This window comes from Nothobranchius furzeri, chromosome 11, assembly GCF_043380555.1.
Source record: "Nothobranchius furzeri strain GRZ-AD chromosome 11, NfurGRZ-RIMD1, whole genome shotgun sequence".
NCBI lineage: Eukaryota > Metazoa > Chordata > Actinopteri > Cyprinodontiformes > Nothobranchiidae > Nothobranchius > Nothobranchius furzeri.
The window spans coordinates 50,777,573-50,798,299 of NC_091751.1; the positions used below are offsets into that span (position 1 = coordinate 50,777,573).

The 20,727-nt window shown below is 40.7% G+C and overlaps 1 protein-coding gene across 1 annotated transcript; it reads left to right on the top strand.

Annotated features, from left to right (window-relative positions):
• The first annotated feature begins 2,259 nt into the window (after nucleotides 1–2,259).
• klhl14 (kelch-like family member 14) lies at nucleotides 2,260–19,964 on the top strand. The gene is made up of 9 exons (XM_015956757.3): nucleotides 2,260–2,863; nucleotides 3,617–4,517; nucleotides 7,696–7,817; nucleotides 14,043–14,132; nucleotides 14,803–14,881; nucleotides 15,133–15,323; nucleotides 16,295–16,453; nucleotides 17,740–17,897; nucleotides 18,088–19,964. The coding sequence occupies exons 2-9, from the start codon at nucleotides 3,640–3,642 to the stop codon at nucleotides 18,226–18,228; spliced, it is 1,818 nt and encodes a 605-aa protein (XP_015812243.1). The 5' UTR covers nucleotides 2,260–2,863; nucleotides 3,617–3,639; the 3' UTR covers nucleotides 18,229–19,964.
• The last annotated feature ends 763 nt before the right edge of the window (nucleotides 19,965–20,727 follow it).

The window sequence follows — 20,727 nt, forward strand, 5'->3', positions numbered from 1 at the left end:
AATGCCTAGAATGATCTAATATGTTTTGTTTATGACAAGATTCATGTTGCAATCCCTTTAAGCCTAAATATAAACTGTAACATTCAGATTTTCTTATTTTTACCTCGTTCAAGGCTCAAAACATGAAATCCCTTAAAACTGCAACACGATCCCTAATACACCTATCACAACCTAGACTTTATAGGTTGCCATACCACACCACACTTAGTTAACAAAATATTTTACAAACATGATGCTATGCCCCCCCCCCCCCTCCATGATATTAATATGATATGTTCTCTGATCTGTAAACAGCTGGTTATCTTGCTTTTCCACGATAAGAGAAAGTGCTGAGGATTTACGCTCGGTGAGCACATTTGGGCTGAATCTTTCACACGTCACAAATTGCAGATGGGAAGCAGTGATCTTGAACAGCCGATCGCACTTCCGTGACCATCTGACACCTTCCATTTAGGAAAATAATACTTTCTATCTTAGCATACCCCCTCTGCAACAGCCAGCAAAAAGAATTATGCCTGGCAGACTTTTCTTTTCGCAACTTAGATGCTTCTCCTTTTGTTTTGTTTCACTGCACTGATTAAATTAAATGTTCATTCTTCATCTAGCTATCCAATAACACTGATATTTTTATGTGTCTTGATTTAGTTTTGTTGCATTTAAGGGCTTCGTTTTTGGATGTTATGGAGTAGATGGATAGTAAACTTACACTATGGACAAATAGTGGTTTTAAGGCTCGTGTTGTTTATTCTATTAACTCCTTTCTATAATTCTGAAAACAGAAAACTCTTTTTTAACTTGCAGAGGTAAGATGTGGTATCTGAGTAATATGACAGATAAAAATGAGTCGGGTTAACTGGTACAGAGAGTTGTAAATCACTGTAGTGTGATTCTCAAAGGGTTTAATTAGTCTAGAAATTCCTCTCTTATCTGATGACCCCCCCCCCTCCCCCTCCCCCTCCTGCACACTGCAACAACTTACAACCACAAACGCCCTGCAATCTGAAGACCAGCGGCCTCAGGAGACTGAGTTGCTACAAAGAGCTGAAAGAGTTGGAAATGGTCATTTCATGGCGTTAGAATAGCTTGCTCGAGACTCGGGTAATGCAGCGCTAACCGAGAGCTAGTAAAGAAAACAGCATGTGGCTGCAGAGTGAAGTACAGTGAATTACTGTAATGCTACGGTGACGAGACCTCTACAAGTAATGGCTGCACAATGCAAAGTGATACCACAGCAGCTCTAATTAATAGGACAGTAATTTTCCTTCAGTGATGATGATGCTTTGAGGTGCAGAGCACAAATTAATCAGTTCACCTGGAATGAATGAATGTGTGTGTGCCTGTCAAACAAACATTATACATTATATGGCTCTTTTCCTTATAAGCATAACCAATATGCCCGTTATTGCTTGACGGTAACGTGGCGTTGCGTTTTCATAGCACATGAACAAACCCATTTATCCCTATCTTGTCATTTTCACAACTTGTGAGGCAACTGTCACTTGTGCTCCCAGGGGAGTTGTGTATGTAAGTTTATTTACTCTAATTGAGCTCTATGTTTAATTGACAGTTTACTGTCCTAATAAGTAGTTCCTTTATTTATTTTATTTTTTTCGTGTTTATGAGGAGGAATCTGAATTCCCATTTTTGGATCAGATGTCTTTGTGCTTTGTGTCGTCAGGACTTGCTGCTTTCATTGGGGGTTTGTTGTGGTCAGACATGAGTTACTGTATGATTGAGTCATCAATTAACTTCTTTTAATGTTTTAGGGTTTAGACTGAGTGCATTTCTGGGGGCAAAACGTGCAGTTATACGGTCTCTGAGTGACAAGGCACTGTGCACCAGTGGATGCTGGATTAATTTTCAAACCCTTTTGTGTGTGTGTGTGTGTTTTAAGGCCTGCAGCTGAGTTTCAGGTTAACAGCGAATCTTTAACTTTGTTGTTTGTTGTAACTTCATGTCATTTTGACACTCTTGACATATCTGACTTCACCACACATTATAAGACACTATGCATGTTGTTTATGATCCAGAGGTAGAAGTGAAGTTTGTGCAAAGCACCTTCTTTTGAAGGACTGGTGGGAGCAGAATGAGATGAGGGGTTATTTTGGCGATGGAGATTAAGGCAGGGGCTTTTTGTCATTTGTGCGAGACAAGCCATTCATCCATCCAGTTCACAGCCAAAAAAAGGCTGGTCCCAGAAATTAGCAGTTTCAGCTCAGCAGCAAAGTCGTCGGGCTGTGAAGGCAGAGAGAAATTGACTAATTAGCAATGCGCACTAAAACTTGACGGTTCTCTCTATAACAGCGAGGCAAAGACTCGGTTTTTCTCCCCCTTTCTCTTTTCTTTCTTCCAAAGATGTTTGAAATCGCAGTCATTTACGCTCGACAGTTTTTACAATAGCCTTGAGCCATAATTTTGCGAGTCTCTCCAGCATCCATACCCCTGCATGGTCTCTCTCCACCGGCCATGCACGACCGTTTCTCTCCCCAACCGTGGATTTCCTATTACTCTCGTTACGACTCACTGAGCCCCAGGCCCAAGGATAATGATGTGTTGTTTCTTGGTAGCATAATTTGTCACACGTATATTTCTTCTTCTTCTTCTCTTGCAGAAAGCACAGCTCCCTCTCACACACTCACACACTTCTTGTTAATTCTGAAGAACAAATGATCAACGTCAACAAATAACCTGAAATAGTGACTTTAGGAGTTGGAATCAATGGTTATTTGGAGACACCGCCGACCCTAGACTTTAAAGGAAAGGAGGAAAATCTTCTAAAAAGAAGAACAAAGGAACATTCAAGAGATATTTGGGACTGTGAAGCTTTCTTTCTTTCTTTATTTGTGTGAAGAGCTGAAGTCAGGTAAGTTTGGTCTCCTTCTCAGCCATCATTTAGTTGTGACAGGCGCGTTTGGACAATCTGACAGCGTTGCCTTAGGTTTAAACCCGCATGAGCAAGCGGAAACAGCGTATTTACAGGCTAAAAAAGAAAATAGACGCATGTTGTAATGAACTTTACCGAAAGCTGCATGATTAGAGCGGATATTTGGTACTCACGTGCGTTCAGACAAACGCGTAACGTGCCTACAGCTGCTGACGGCTCGGAGAGACAAACTAATTGCTTTTGTGTGACTCCGTGAATCTGTGCAGAGTGTAATGTCCTCATTGTGGGGGTGCGCAGCAAATACACCATGAGGACAGGATAGGTGTTTGCTGCATGCTTTCCGTCCATCGTGGCGCGTTTACGGACTTCAGCCGCGGGAGCGCAGCACCGCAGCGTCTCTGGTTCCGCGTTTGGTTTCGGTAGCGCCCTCCGAATCTCCGGATAAATCCCCCTTTTTCATTTTCAAGTTGAGAATGAACACGGGCGGCGCGTTGTGGGAGATACTGCGTTTTTGTTTGCTGCTTTACGACCAGAGCTCAAAGTTGGAAGCGGCTAGATCGGCTGGCACGGTTATCGTCCATCCTCCTCTCCGCTGTGCCGACGCGGGATCTGTTCCGTAACTTATGGAGAAATCTCCTGTGACTGCTGAGTTTTGGGTTCTGTAGACGTGTGGTGTGTAAATAAACAGAGCTGGGGTAAATAAATGGCTGGCATGGTTTGTTTGTTGCCTAGGTGGCGTTCAGAGTCAGGAAGTCATGTCCAGATCGGGTGATAGAACGTCCACCTTTGACCCAACGCACAGTGACACCTTGCTGCATGGGCTCAACCTGCTATGGAGAAAACAGCTTTTCTGTGATGTGACTCTCACTGCCCAGGGACAGCAGTTTCACTGCCACAAAGCTGTGCTGGCGTCCTGCTCTCAGTACTTCAGATCTCTTTTTTCGTCCCACAATGTCATCACCAATGAAGGAAGCAAAGGGGACCAAGGCAGCAGTGGGACCCCCTCATCCTCTCCTGATGACAAGCTGGTGAACACCAGCGCCCGGCCCATCAATAACCTGGTGCTCCAGGGCTGCTCCTCTATTGGACTGCGATTAGTGCTGGAGTACCTGTATACTGCCAATGTTACTCTTTCTCTGGACACAGTGGAAGAGGTGCTGTCTGTCAGCAAGATCCTGAACATCTCCCAGATTACCAAGCTCAGTGTGCAGTTCCTCAATGACCAGATCTCAGTGCAGAACTACAAGCAGATCTGCAAGATTGCTGCACTGCACGGACTCGATGAGACCAAGAAGCTGGCCAACAAGTACCTGGTGGAGGACGTGCTGCTACTGAACTTTGAGGAGATGTGTGCCATGCTAGATGCTCTGCCACCCCCGGTTGAGTCGGAACTGGCTCTTTTCCAGATGTCAGTCCTCTGGCTGGAGCATGATCGGGAGACTCGAATGCACTATGCACCGGACCTTATGAAGAGACTACGCTTTGCCCTCATACCTGCTCCAGAGCTGGTGGAAAGGGTGCAGTCCGTCGACTTTATGAGGAGTGACCCCGTGTGCCAGAAGCTGCTCCTGGATGCCATGAACTACCACCTGATGCCATTCAGGCAGCACTGTAGGCAGACCACGGCGAGCAGGTGAGTGCAAATCAGATTAATTAAAGAAAGAGCAAAAATACACGTATCAATTCATCTTTATCCCACCTCAGTACGTGAGCTGAGTCTTATTTGGTTGATAAAATGAAATATGATCTCAAGTTAAACTGAAGTGCTGCTTTGATCACAAAGCAGGGCAGGTTACAGCTGAGGGGTTAGACGCCCCAATTGGGGCGTTTCCTGTAACATGACGACAGCGCCTAAGGGCTTGATCAGCCCCATCCTGCCTTTTAGTCAGATAAAATGCTGTTGTATGCCCCCCCCCCAAAAACACTTATTTTTTTACGCACACCAGTGTAAATTGCATGTAATTGCTCTCTAATCAGTTTTAAACCAGATGCAATTCCTGTATAGTAGCTCTCAGTGCAAAGTGAAATGTTGAAATTAAAATTGTTGCCATGGTAATCACATGGTGATTGCACAAAATTTATGATCCAAGAACAAACAACGTCCCTTGTTTCTGCTGTAAAAAATAAGGTAAATAATTAATTTGAGTTTGGTTTGGTATTTCCGAATCTGTAGCAATTTTTTGATTTTATTTTATTTATTTTTTTTTTACTTTAAGGACAATTTAAAATTTCTGCAAGTGTCCCACAGAGACAAAAACTGTCTGCTTGAGTGTTTTCTGTCCATCTTTGTTCTGGTGCAAACTTTAGGGAGATAGTTACAACATGAAGTGTTGCTCATTGGATTCCAGTCAAGGAATGCTTTGAAATCTAGAAATATTGTAAAGATTTTAAAACTAAAGTGAAATTTGAGTTATTCAAAACACATGCTTGTTGTCTGAATAATAAGTTGTTCCCACGTTTGAACCCAAATGAGCTGCAAATCAAGGATCCTCGTCAGTGGCGGTTCTACATCGAATTACTCCCCGGGCGAGGCCCCCTTTGAGCGCCCCCCCCCCCAACCCCCCACCACCACCACCACCACCACACCACCCCACCTGCATGAACACACGCATGTTTTCTACAAACAGGCATGTTTTATTAGAACGACTATTGAACATTCATTTTTCTAAGTTGCACATATTTACATTAATTACTATGAAGTTGTCAGAATGTAAAGCAATATACATTATATACTGTATCAAAATATATAGAATCAAATATACAAAAACAAACAATAACTAAATATTAAGAATATATGAACATAATAGATAATAAATATTCTAAATAGCAAAAATATTTCACACGTAACAAACTAAAGATAATCACTACAGCATTGCACTTAGAATAGAAAACACAAACTAAAATTAAAACCTAACCTTGATGCAAAGTCATCAATAATGTCATCATATGAAATCTGCTCCCCTACTGAGTGATTGATACTAATCAGAGCCAGGTTAGTGAGCCGCCCCTGAAACATAGTTGACCTCAGGTATGACTTGATCAAGTTTTGAAAAGCTCCTCTCAGCTTGAGCCACAGTGACTGGCAGAGCAGTCCAAAGGTTGGGGTAGATCTCCAATAGATCTTTATCATGATCCATAATATTTTAGAATTGCCTCTGAAATTGTAATTTAAACTGACATAAAAAACTGTAGACTACCAAAAATGCCAACTTTTACAGAACAAATCATGTAAAATAATCAGTGCAGCCATCTGCAATAAATAAACAGGATAGTTAGTGGTGACTGGGGTGTTTTCTTCTGCTTGTAGAGTTGTTTTATTTATTATTATGTGAACATGATCAACATGTGTTTGTTGTTGTTCAGGCAGGCCACGGGCTGCAGTGAGCATTTAACAAATCCTAGTTTGAATCAGTAAAAAACGATTCAAGGACTTTTTTCAAACCATTTGAATATTCGTTTAAATATTTCAGCCCTATTAGCTCTGTTAGCAATTAGTTGACCGAATTTAACCGTTAAAATCCCAGTTAACTGGTTCAAAAAATTGAAAACATGCATCATGAGAGCTACATACCTTTATCTTTCTGCTCTTTTTTCTTTTTTTCCCCTGAATGGGGCACCTGGTGGTTTTAGCCTTTTTGTTCATCTCTTCTGTTTGGCTCCTGACTCAGTAAGTTTCCTTTAGTCAGGATTAATCAATTTGACCTTGATGGGGGGTGACCACAAAATCGTTTTGTTTTTCCTTTTTTTATTCGGCCATTTCACACAATTCAGAGAAACCTGAAAGAATGATAGGCCTGTGTTTATGATATTATGAATGAAATATGGAAGAACGTTAAGATGTGATTGACTTTAGCCATGTTAATACAGTTGATTCAGCCCCTGCCCGCTCATTCATTTGGGAAAGACGCAGAGGTGAATTCCCCCACCGCACCCCTCCCCTTCCTGTTCTTTAGACACACGGTGCACGTGAACGTTCTCAGTCAGCAGGAGCGCCTGCAGCTGCAGGGGGCGCCAACTTGCTGTTTCCAATCCAGACACTGTCATATGACATAATAGAAAACCTCGGTGCGGCGCAGATTTCCTTTTTTTTTTTACTCCGCGCTTGTGCGCCCCTTTTGTGTCATGAAAAAATGCCGCCCCGGGCAACTGCCCTGTCTGCCCGTGCCTAAAACCGCTACTGATCCTCGTAATTAGTCTAATGTGCAACAGTTTCCCTGCTCTCAATTAATCACTATTATTTATGTCCGAGGTCTCATTTGCATCTGAAAAACACTTTTTGAATGGGCTCAAATGATACAGAGACAGCTGGGATTTACCCAAGCATGGAAAAGTAAAACAAGATGGTGAACTTCTCTGAAAATAAAGTTTATTTGTTCAGTATTTTGAGTTATGCAGTGAACTGTGCAGCTTTCAGACTTTATACAAAGGGCAGGAAACATTTCACCACCAGTTTAGGGAGTCACATGTGTACACATGAATCAGTGCAGCCAGTGAAATGGGGACGTTGTATGGGCAGGTTTATGTGCCTCCAGCATGGCACCCTGCAGGACCATCCTTGCTTCACAGCTAATTGAAAAGATATCTTTAGAGAACAATAACCGTTCAATATTACATCAGGAGGAAACATGCACTATTGAGCTACTTTATTAGTAAATGTGCCCACGTATACGAATTAACCTCTTTTATATCACGAGCAACTGAAAACAAAAAAGGTAAAGATGAAAGGAATTCCAGATCAGATCATGGTAAATGTAAGGTTTGCAATGTAGATTTTTTGGTATTGAAATATTTTCTAATGATTGCCCTCACAGAATCCGTTCCAATAAGAGAATGCTGCTCCTGGTGGGAGGTTTGCCTCCTGGACCCGACCGCCTCCCCAGCAATTTGGTCCAGTACTATGACGATGAAAAAAAGACATGGAAGATCCTCACAAGTGAGTTCCAAAGGCTCTCTGCTTCTTTTGCACCTGAGGCGTCTTGTTTTAGTGGCTATTACGACGAGAAATAGTTGTTCCTGTGGATGACTTTAACACGGGTTAATTTCCACAGAAAATGAGGGTAAGGAGTTCCCTAAATCCTTCAGGTAATAATGCATCACTATCACTTTTAATATAAGTTTTTAATCAGAGCGTGACTTCACAGCAGTGTAGAGCTTCATGCCCGGTTTCACTTGTTTTTGCTGAAATATGCTGGCAGGATGCTTGATGAGATTTACTAGAATCTAATGATGTATTGAGGCAGAAAAAGAACAAAAAGAAATGACATCTGCCCTCAACAGAATTTAAATGATCATTCAGTCTCATTAATCAATACATTCATTGAATTATTCCAGACCTGCTAGTATGAGGTGACAGGAACCTGTTGCCCCAACATGGGATGGGTTTATAGACATCTTACATTACTTTTTATAAGGGACTCAGTAGATGGCCAGCTGGGAGAGTCTGACTGAACAATCATTATAATGGTTTGACATTGTTTTAGCTCTATCTTGAGTGAGCATTCTTTTTTGTCACAAGTAAGGTTGTTTTCATAAAACTGGTAGACATTCTAACTCCAAACAGCTTCTCTGGGACAGCGTGACATTTTATGTGCTATTTAATGTCCATGTCATGTTAAAATAAATCACAAATGATAAACTCAGTAGCAAAGAATACCCTAGCTCTAGGAAATTCCTTCACAGCCCCTATCTCTTTTTATTTTTATTTATTTAATATCTAAAACAAAATCTGTGGTTCTAGTATGAATGAATGCCTCGTGAGTCATTTTCTGTGGACAAAATGCTCTGGCGCTCCTGTTTCAGAGGTAGAAGTTGGTTGGAGGAGTGGGGGCAGAAAACGGCCGGATTTGGAGTCTTGCTCATTAAAGGGGCAATATGTAAGAATTCTACAGTGAAATAATCACAAAACAGTATAATGTATAAATCATGTTGTGAGGAAGCCTACATGTGTCATGCCCTCCTCCCATTGATGCCCCGCTAGACACGGATCCTCTGCCTAGGACTCCACTCTCAGCATTCCACTCACCAGACGTCTGCTCGACGTCACCACCGCATCTTTATACGGAGGCTCCCAACTTCCACCAGGACTCAGTCATCCTGTCAGGACTCGCCACTGGAGGGGGGCTAGTCTGAGGGCAGCAGAGAGTTTGGCTGTGGCAGGTTTTACGACCCAAACGCAGCCACGTATATAGATGAGGTGCTTACATGGAGGGGATGTCCGGTGAGTGGAATGTTGGGAGGTGGAGTCCGAGGCAGAGGATATATGTCCGGCGTGGGGGGGTCGAGTGGGGGAAGGGGTGGGGGTGGGGTGTCGATGAGAGGAGGACGTTACACATAAAAACAGATTTCTTTCTCAGTAGGCTGGAGGGTTGTCAGTTTTTTTTCCTTAAAATAGAGAGGGACGTAGTCTTTGTTTTCAATCTGTTAGTTTGTGTGGTTTTCAAGTATGCGCAGAGCTAATGCTGCTGTGCCGGCATTCATAAATTGACACCAGCAGGCAAAAAGCTCCAGAGTTGTTTAAAGAACTGTAGCCAGTGAACAGGAGCAACCCAGAAGTTCTTGTATGTACCTCTAAGAAGCCACGGCATCCTTTTGTTTTACTCTAATATTGGGTGAAGGAGGCTAGAGGCTAATGTTGAGCTAACAATGCAAATGGTGAATCAAAAGCAAATTGTCGGCTCTAAAAATATCTCAGTAAAATTAATGTATGAAGCAACTAATGAGTCAGTCGTGGTGTTTTATTTCCTTTAATGAGTCACTCAGAACTATAACAGCAAGACAGCAAACAACTACACTTCCTCTAACGCCGGTGACGTGTTACCGTAATAAGTGTTGTAAGTGCTCCCTACTGTAAAACACATAAGAGTGCTAACACCAGATGTGACAATTTATTGATCTACTTATCAAATTACTGTGTATGACTCATCTTCATTCATCATCTAGATTTATCTGATCCATAACTGGTTACAGCCATGGAACTCACAGCGTTCTACAGTTAGAAAAATAGACTGTAGTAACCCTATTGTACCACAGGCTGTCATTCTCACTTCATTCTTATACAGTTCACCTTTAATATTCATGATATGTAAACACCTCTCCTCTTCCATTGCCTCTGTTTGCTTTTCTTTTTTGGATAAAAAAATACGTCAATGTTTTATTTCCACAAATAACACTAGCCAAAATGCATTCCGCCATGTTGGTGAGTTGCTGATGGTTGGCTAATGATTAGATGCTGCCTCTTTCATGGTTTCACGCAGAATTAGGGCGAGGCCATGAATACCTATTTTGCATGTGACGTAGAGGAGAATGACATTTCTCAACCAATCATTTTCCCGTCTGTTTCCTTGCAATAGTTAATGCAGTTAATGAGGGTTCAAGAACATTTTCATGTTTAGCATGCATGGGAAACTGAGTTTTTCAAGTAGCATATGGTCTCTCAGTATATGTATAAAGCCATACCTTGTTGTCAATTTACATAACCCATGATGTTAGGTTTAAAATAAATTACTAAAGGGTTGTTTTTTAGATGTAGAAATCATTGGGAAAAAAAACTTAATTTATGTAGTATTTTTTTTTTTGACAATTTACTATGTTTAGGGTTGAAAGACACGTATGCTGTCCAATCACTCACTTCTTGAAATAATTGAAATAAAATAGGGTAACACTTTACAATAAGGGTCCCTTTATTAACATTAGTGCATTATTAAGCATTAATAAACATTACTGTTATTGTTAACTATCAAATGTCCTTAACGTTAGGACAAAGGGCCTGGGGGTTTGTCTGCTTAGTAATACATTACATATATAGTTAAGCAGTTGTTACTTTATTTAATAGTTTATTAATGCTTAAAGATGCACTAAGAAACATTAATAAATAATAATAATGCATTGAACTTATATAGCGCTTTTCTAGACACCCAAAGACGCTTTCACACACTCTCACACACTCTCACATTCACACACTGCTAGTGATGGTAAGCTACTTGTAGCCACAGCCGCCCTGGGGAGGTCTGACAGAGGCGAGGCTGCCATCGGCCCCTCTGACCACCACTAACACAGGCAAGTTGGGTGAAGTGTCTTGCCCAAGGACACAACAGCAGGAAACCCCTGGCGGGAGCTGGAATCGAACCCATGACCCTCCGATCATGAGGCAACCCGCTCTACCACCTGAGCTACTGCTGCCCCGAAATGGACCCTTATTGTAAAATGTTACGACAAATTGTCATAATTTCCCAGGAATTTTGGTCCGTTAAAATTTTTTTCTGAATATATGCGAGACATAAAAAAATAACTAAATAAGAAGCACCCATACTGCTTTCACCTCTATGAAGCGCACTTCCTTCTCTTTTCTCTCTGTCTTCCTTGGCCTTTTAAGGATTACCACTATAATTTTACCATATTGCAAAGGTCACAATGAAGCTATTGGGAAAACACATTCCTCCTTTGTATCATCATTGTTGGACATATTGAGTTTTTGTCCTTTGTTTCTCATGGAGTCATATCTCAGCTGCTTCTCTCCATTCATACAAATCAGCCCCGTTTTATGCTCTCTGTCACTTTAGTCCTGAGCTGTTTATAGCTTCACTCTGTGACCTCAAACTTCAATAAACCAGCTTTGATTTTTCTGTTTTTAAAAATCACCAATTTTGTTCTGAAATAAACTCTTGGGGTTCATAAGGCTTGCGTACACAATGGGGAGATGCTCTCTGGTGTCTGTGTCGTCATTTTCTCATTAAACTCACACTCATGGGCATAAACTGCAACAAGCAAAAGGTCAATAGGGATTCTCATCGCTCAAAACTAAAAAAAGTTAACACTCAAATGGTCCGTGGCCAAGTGGAAGGACAAAACTGCAAAATCATCCCCTTAACACATCAGCGACCACCTGATGTAGCCTCTTCACAATGGATGTGGAATAGAAGATTATTAACATTCAATCATAACTTTTCAATGAGGCGAAACCTGAGAGGGACAGCCTTTGATTAAGACATTCATCAACACAATTTGGGCAGAATCTGATTCCTCCGGTTCTGTCAGACGGAGCCACCGCTCGTTGATTCCAGTGGAAATTTTGCCATCTAGTGTACCTACAGCAGCGTGGCTGAGCACAGCACAAAGGCAGGCAGATTTTTCAGCTGCAATCTTGACGTTTTTTTAATCTTTTTTAAAGCAACGTATGATTTAAAACCCAGACGTGGCCATGAATGATGAAGCATCAGAGCCTGGTTTAGAACAAAGGAACTCTGCTCAGTGGGATGCGGCTGTGTTGAGGCGCATAAGAGCTGGAGCGGCAGTGGTGCATTAGCTGTGAAGCCATTCAACCGAGCATGACTCAGCCTCCTATGCAGAGGTTTCTGACTCCCTCTAGTGAGCCCCAGAGCTCACTGTAGTCTGGAGTGATAGCGTCCATCTCGTGGAGGACGTGCTCATCCTGCCCTCCTATTGCTGCTCAGACCCCGGGGTTAGCAGAGGATTTATTTGAGAGGGGCACAAAAAGCCAGATAAATTTAAACCATTTCCTCAGGTAATATTTCACAGCTGTAGAAGGGAAACATGATTGATATGCTTTTTTCTTTTCACTGCGCAAGGACTATTTCATTATATCATAACCTCACATTATTCACCAGAGTCTCATACGTTTCAAATCCTCAGAGTACCTCAGATGCTCCGCGACATACTGTAGACCAATAATCTTCTTTTCACATCAGTAGGAGATGTTTTTCAGGAGTACAAGTCACTAGACACCAAATAAGCCACCCATCCGTGTCCCCTATACTGCTGACTGGATGATAATGTAAATAGCATGTAAGGGAATCTGGCAGTTGTATAACGCTCATCTTTGAGGTGCACTGAAGGCAGGCGACCTAATCCCCTCCTTCGAGATAAAGCTATGTTTAGTGTATGTAGTATTAATTCCTATCTGAGACTTCCCTCCCAAAAGAGGACCGGCACATGTCAACCAGCTTGAGTGAGATCGCTGGAAGAGGCCAATTGGAAAGAAATGAGATTCAAGGCTGTCTAATTTTGCAGCAACTGTGATCCATCAGGCGATGGGGAGGTGACAGTGGAAATGACTGATGGAGACAGACAGGTGGGCTTTACCATTTCACTGATTTGTGCTCAAAAAGCACCGGGCCTGAGATTTATTGAGTGAACACGATCATGTTCATTATGACTGTCACCTAAGACCATTTCTCTACATCTCAATGGGGTCACATCAGCAGAAGAAGATGAAGGAGAAGAGGAGGCCACAAAAAACATACACGAAGGTAAAATCCTTCATGGTGGACCCCGCAGCTGTAGGATTGGTGTCTTGAGATAAGGTCCAGAAGCCAAAATATTTCACTATATATTTCACCAGAATTGATGCAATGCAACACTTAAATCAATTTTTGACTTTTAGCTTTTATGAGCTGAAGCATTGTGCCCTCAGTTATTTAGATTTTTAGCAATGTTCTTGTAGTTCAGCCAGCAATATTTGGGTCGGCCAGTCTTTGCCATTGTGATTTAAAGGGGACATAGTATGCAAAACTCGCCTTTTGCATCCTTCTGTGCTGACATGTGGGTCTCTATTGACTTTATAAACACTTCCGATATGGAAAAAAGACATGAATTAGTTTTCTGTAAGTGTTTAGTTTTTGGATTTGTTTGTTTAAAGCAAACCATTTACAAAGTCCCTGTTTGTGATGTCACAAACAGGGATTAGAATTAACCACCTCACCTGCAAGAAAGAGCTGCTGCTGGATGAGCAGCGGCTCTACTCCAAGTCCCTCCCGGATATCGGATTTTCTCAGCTTATAGCAGCCTGAGCGGGGGGTGGGGGGTGGAGGACAGCTCCAGCTTGTTTTCCTAAAGAGACAGAGCCCTGAAATGGTTCATTCTGGAAGGTACTTAAACTATAAAAAAATAAAACTGCTGAAATTCCTTTATGTGAGAGAGATTGAGTGTATAGAACTTCATAAATGTGTTTTGTATCGATCATAGGACTAGAGTAACTTAAGGAAAAAAGTCACAATAGATCTCCCTTAACTGATCATAAGCTAAAACTGTTTGATTTAAAAGTGAACTGCCATTTTTTCCCAACATTTTGGAATTATTTAATGCCTGACCTCTGTTATGACAGGGTTAAGTGACCGGTTTTTCATTTCTGATTGTCATTTAGTAATGCCTTACAACAGTGCTCATCACTGCGTGGTGGAGGTGGAGAACTTCCTGCTGCTGCTGGGTGGAGAGGACCAGTGGAACCCCAACGGTATTCTGATACTACAAAACTGCTCTTTGCTTGTTTTTTATGTTATTTCACACACCAAATATTTCACTGTTTACACAATTCAGAAGATGCCCTCAGTCAGCGTTTGTGTAGGTTCAAAACCATCAGAGCAAAAGGAACACTCATTCTGGAGCTTGATCAGCTGAAAGTGGACAAACAACACTTCAATCAACACTTGTCAATAATTGGCACAGACAAATAACTGTTGTTAACACTGAAATATTTATTGTGTCAAAGTGTTAGTAGCTCTTTTTGTTAAACAGTGGCAACACAGTCCCTAACTGGGAGACAAACGTTGTAAATGATAAAAAAATCTATACCATGTTTTATTTTTTTTCCTATCAACATCTGTGCTCCATGGAGTAGAACGAGTTGCATTTTTTTTAGCTGCAAGAGGAAAAATCAAGTGAATGCAGCTGAAAACCGATAGGCATTTTATACAGATTTCTGCAGAATAATTCCTGATGAACAAATTTTCACTCTTTTGGATGAACAACATGCAGCATGCATTAACACTTTTTTATGCAATGGAGACATTCTGTTGATAACCAATGTCAGATTAAGTTTTGCTCACAAAATGAAAGGTTCATGCATAACTAAGATGTTAGACCCAACTACAATATGCTTAAAAGTTTTTATTTCCGTTTTTCAGGAAAGCACAGCACTAACTTTGTCAGCCGCTACGATCCCAGGTTCAACAGCTGGATTCAGTTGCCTCCTATGCAGGAAAGGTGTGCATGTTTTTTTTTTACTATTACAAGCTTGAAGGACTGTCAGAAAATCTAAAAATAAATTATTTTGCAAAAGTGACTTTTGATAAACTGTGGATTTACATTTGCATAAAACAACTAGCATATGAATAACAAACTCATTAGTGTGTTTTTATGATTTTCCTGAATATTTTTCAGTTTAAAAGCCTGAAAAGGCCAACAATGACTGTTGCCAGATCAGTGATGTCTTGTTGATTGTGTCTCCTCCACAGGAGAGCCAGTTTCTTTGCCTGCCGCCTGGATAAGCACTTATATGTGATAGGTGGTCGAAACGAGGCAGGCTACCTGTCCAGTGTGGAGTCTTACAACCTGGAGACAAACGAGTGGAACTATGTGTCACCTCTGCCGCAGCCTTTAGCTGCCCATGCAGGAGCAGTGCACAACGGCAAGATCTACATCTCAGGTTTGCAGAGAGGATGTCACTCAGACACACACTATTTGATGCAACAGTAGTTTTTAAACTGGCATGGTGCATGCACAAGCCAAAACAAAATCCTAAACAGGTTACACATAAAAAATTACTTTAGATGTAGGGAAATTATACGCAGCTAAGGGCAAACATCCATTTTCAGATAAGTACACTAAAATAAAGAAGTAGCATATTTAACAAACATTCCGTTTTTTGTCAAAAGGTGGTATGATGTGTCTTGAAACGGTTTATTTGAAGAATTACTCGCAGCTCTGCCTTTAAATGAGAGCAGAATGGGCCGTAGGACACCCCCACCTACTTTTTGTTGTTGAATGTAGTGCCTTTAGCCCCAGGTAATCCAGACAAGACCATATGTGTAAATTTAGCATATTTGTTGTAGTATTTATAGTTTTTTTCATTTTCATAATGTACTTGAAGCAAAAGCATATGGGTATTATGAAAAATGAAATCACAGGGGTGTCAAAATAAATCTGATTCAGAATACTGCTAGTAAGAAATATTTATAGTAATTTTTTCTTCCTGGTATCGTTTCATCATAATTCATATCTAGTTTTAGTGTCATTCAGCTTACTTAAACCCAGCAAATAAATGTCGACGGTTACAAACTGAAACCGTTTTTTCTCTCAGAGCTTAGTAACTGTTAGTGACTCATCTGCACGCTGGCCATCGTGAACTGAAAAGATGAAAGAAGAAGCATTTGAACAGAGCAGGTTGGAGAGACTAGAAATATAAACGATAGAAAGACCCTGTTTTAAACAAGGCAGACAACGCATTTCTGTAGAAGCTCATGTGGCTGTAGAGCATCAACAGACAGACCTGCCATGACCAGTTATTCTTGCTGTAGAAATATTTTGACCCGTGCCAGCTCATCATATAGAATTGAATTTACACATATCGATTTAGAGCTGGTATTAATGGGACAATGCTGTTGTGACACATTGCAGGAGGTGTGCACAACGGCGAGTACGTGTCCTGGCTCTACTGCTACGACCCTGTAATGGACGTGTGGGCTAGAAAACAAGACATGAACACAAAGCGCGCCATTCATGCCCTGGCTGGGATGAACGATCGCTTGTATGCTATTGGTGGAAACCATTTGAAAGGTAAGCTCTCACAACTTTTTAAGTACATGAAAGAGGTTAGGCTTAGGGTTTAGTTATGAGCAGACCTTCATTACTCTGTGCAATATTTTTTCTATTCATCATCCAAAGTACAAAATTGAAAAGGATGTGCACTAGAACGCATGTTTAGTTTAAAAGAAATATATAATCTTCTCATTTGCTGCTTCCGATTCTGCTCATGAAAAATGTCTATAGGCTTGCCAACATTTGTTGTTATTCAAACTTGTTTCCTCACATTGAGCATTGTGAAATGCACTTCCTCCTAGTGGCTGGTTTCAGTATATGCCTGGATGGATGGGAGAATTTCTTGATAAACCTGTGATCATTCTTTTCTGCTTCTGTTGATTAATTTAGTTCTTATCTTCATACATGGCAACACTTAGCATGCCATCTGCAAGATATTCTGTTCTATGCCTTAAAGACTTCATAGTGTTTTTGTTGCATTTTGTTGACAGTAGAAGGATAGCAAACCAAATGACAAATCTCCCTTTTGGTTTGGATGTCTCTGCACAGAGGTACTTGACATATAGTCCTTTCCAGCTCGCCCACATGGTAGAGAGAGAACACAGAAACAGAGAGAGTTGTTCAACGGTGGCCATTTTTTTGTTTGATTTCATAAAAGAATAATTTGAAGGTGTGACTGACTGAAAAGGTATTTTTTAATGATTATTTATGATTGTAATCGGTCACTGAGTTTTTCATGCAGGCTGAACATGAAAATAGCCTCCTACTCCTATCTCCTGCATTAGCTTCTGATTGAAGATGGATGGTGAAACTCTGGGATTAGAAAATCCTCACAAATCTATGTCACACTGTGAATTAGCATTCGCAGGAAGGCTTTAAAAAAATTGCAGCGAGGAGAGAGAGAGAGCAGAGAGTGTCTTGGTGATAGTGACAACATGGCTGAACATGTTCTGTTAGCCAGTCAGAAGTGAGATGTGTGCATATCATTAATAATAATGAGCAACCCTGCTGTTTACAGCCCAGCTCTGCAACAGCAAACTTCTGCATCTTAGAACAGGAGCATCATAGTTTTTTTTCTTTTAAATGAGGCATTGATTTACACTAGAGAACACTGCTAATACGTTGAATAAATGAGTAAACCACACATTTAATTCAATTCAATTCAGTTCAATTCAAATTCAATTCAAATTCAAAAATACTTTATTAATCCCAGATGGAAATTAGAGAAAGTAAAAAACCTGAATTCAAAAATTATTATCATCAGTGCACTGAATGAATTTCTGTTCTACCTGTTTCTCAAACAGGGTTTTCCCATCTGGATGTGATGCTGGTGGAGTGCTACGACCCAAAAGCTGATCAGTGGAACATCCTCCAGACACCTATCCTGGAGGGTCGCAGCGGTCCGGGCTGTGCTGTTTTGGATGACAGCATCTTCCTCGTGGGTGGCTATAGCTGGAGCATGGTAGGAAATGTACTTAACTTAGAATTTGAATTGTTATTATTGTGATTATTGTGTCGTTTCATGGATTACAATCATCTGCTGTGTCAGAGTTCTGATCTGAGGATTATTATTGCTTTGCTCCTGACAGCTGAGTGACTGTGATTGGATAAATAGCACTCAGAGGAATAAAGAGATGTCCCTTTTTCCTCAGGGTGCCTATAAGTCTTCAACCATCTGCTACATCCCAGAAAAGGGAACATGGACAGAGTTGGAGGGAGAGGTGGCAGAACCTTTGGCAGGCCCGGCCTGTTCCACTGTCATCCTGCCGGCCTGCCTTCCTTTCAACAAATGACAACTAATCCAACCAATGGGCGGCGAGGGAGAGGAGCAGCACAGCGACTGGGGGGAAGACCATCAATAAGATTTTTTTTTGTGTGAGAAACCCTCCTAGGAAAAATCGGAGGTGTGTAAGATTTATTTTTTTACAGGTTCGACCAGAGCACTTTCTTTATTCTCCACTGAAATTATGGAGGGGGTCGGGGGTGTAATTGTGTATTTCATGTATTTAAACTCATCTGTGTTCTGCGGAATGGTCAGTTTCATATTTGGTTTGATTTAAAGAGTTTGTGAGTGTTTTTGGCTTCTCTTCTAGCACACATATAGTGTTGAGCTGAACTAAAGCATTTCAGATCCACAGTATCTTGTATTCAGTAGCAGTATAGCTCTAGCAACATGCAGTGTTGTTTCAAATGGAAAGATCCTGTCTTTGCAAGGGCTGGGTGAGCTGCAACATGTATAAATATTTAACATCACGTCATCCCTCTCTGTCTGGTTGTTCATTTATCCAACTGTTTTGTTGCCTCTTTCTAATAAAAACACATTTGTGCATCTAAAAGAGGGTAATTCAGCAAAAAATATTCAGATATGTTTTGAGGATCACTGTACAAAAGACAAAGCATTAACCTTGTCTCTTACTTTAAATATAATAACCTATTCAATGTACACCCGGGCAGATTTCATGTTTTTTTTTTTTTTTTTACAACTTATCTGCTTGAGACGGAAATCTCGCCAAATTTTTTTGGCATCTTTTCTCTTTTCTTGGCAAACCAATTCAATTACCACTGATTCCTAATATTCTTCTGAAGCACTAATATTAGACAGTGATGGTACAATCAGATTGTAATTGCTAGCTAATGCGTTTCTGGGTAAACAGAAAAAGTAATGCGGAGGACATTTCTACAGTTTGTTCTTTTGAGCAGGTTTGTTTGCGAGGCCATGTGGTTTTCAGTTTTTCTGTATAATAAAACAAGCTCCGGTGATTTTTGATGCACTATTTGTGAACTTTTACTCAGCAAAGTTCACTGAGATGTAAATTTGAACTCATGTGCTGTGTTTAAAAAAGATACCTTCAGTGCAAATGACTCCAGTCTTGTCTTCGTTATTAGGTTCAATAACTTGACTCTAAATATTATTGCTGTTGAATTCTGTATAAACAAAAGTTGTTGATTTCATTCTTGTACATAAACGCCTGCAGTGAAACATTTTTGTGCACTCAACTTTGGATTTATTCTCAAATCCTGTTATGTCCTTTGCATTTTAGAAAATGAAAATAAAATTACTCTTGATGACTAAAACATCTCTTTCAATCTTTGCAAATAAATACTAACAGTACGGTGCAAACATTTTAGACAGGTGTGGCATTTTAATCAATCAATCAGCAAAAGCTGAGAATGAACTAAAGATAAGTCATAAAAACAAAAACAGCATCAGTTCTTCTAGCTACACTTGAACACAGGTGTTTAAAGGAACTGGCCTGGTAGGCTGTTCCAAACATCTTGGAGAACTAACCACAGGTCTGTGGATGTAGGCTTTCTCACATCCTTCTGTCTCATCATGTAATCCAAGACCATAGACTTGAATACATAGATTCCCCAATGGGCGCTGGAGTGTGTAACACTGTCGCCACCATATTGTGTGGGTTCCTCACTCTCCATATCCAACTGGAGTCGTGAGACACTATGCCTGTTTTTTTGTGCAGCCTATGGTTACAACAACCACTATTGAAAATCTGTGGGATTAGTTTCCAGCCTACCTGTTGGGATTTTATATTTGTATTTATTTTGTTTAATTATATTTCAATTTTAACTATCATGTAGCACTATATGTCCAACTTTGTGAAAAAGCATAATAAAATAAATTTTCTTCTGTTGTTGTGTAAACACTTTTCTCAGTAGAAATGAATGCACTGGGGGGCGAATAGAGACCCATCTAAGATGGCGGCCCACAGCTACGCTAGCTCCTGTATGCAGTAACAGTCCACGGGGTATGTTGTCTGTGTTCCAGACTCACTGCATGATGTTGAAATCAGGGCTCCATGCCAGACCATCCCTTCCAGGAACTCTTATTCCTCTTTTTGTTGAAGATAGTTCTTAACGACTTTAGCTGTATTTGTGGGATCACTCACGGTGCACTTTGTAAACCAATAAAAATAAACAATCATTATTTAATTAATAAAGAGAGCATTCTTTGTTTACAGCATTTTTCACACTTGCGTAAAACCTTTGCACAGTACTGTATACTTCAAAGGTAACGTGTAGACAATATTGGAAGAAGCCATTCAAGAAAGCTTTGAAAACAAAATAAACAAACAAACAATTCAAAGGTCCAACCCCCCATCTTCAGGCTCCTCCCCAGAGCCACAGAATCTGATAAAGGCAGAAAACGCAATAACACTGGACGCAACAAATGCTTTAACAACCTTAAAATCCTGACATTATCTTATGTTTTTGACCCAATGTAACACCTTTTCTACCATAATTCCTAACCTAACGCACCTATGTAAACATACAAC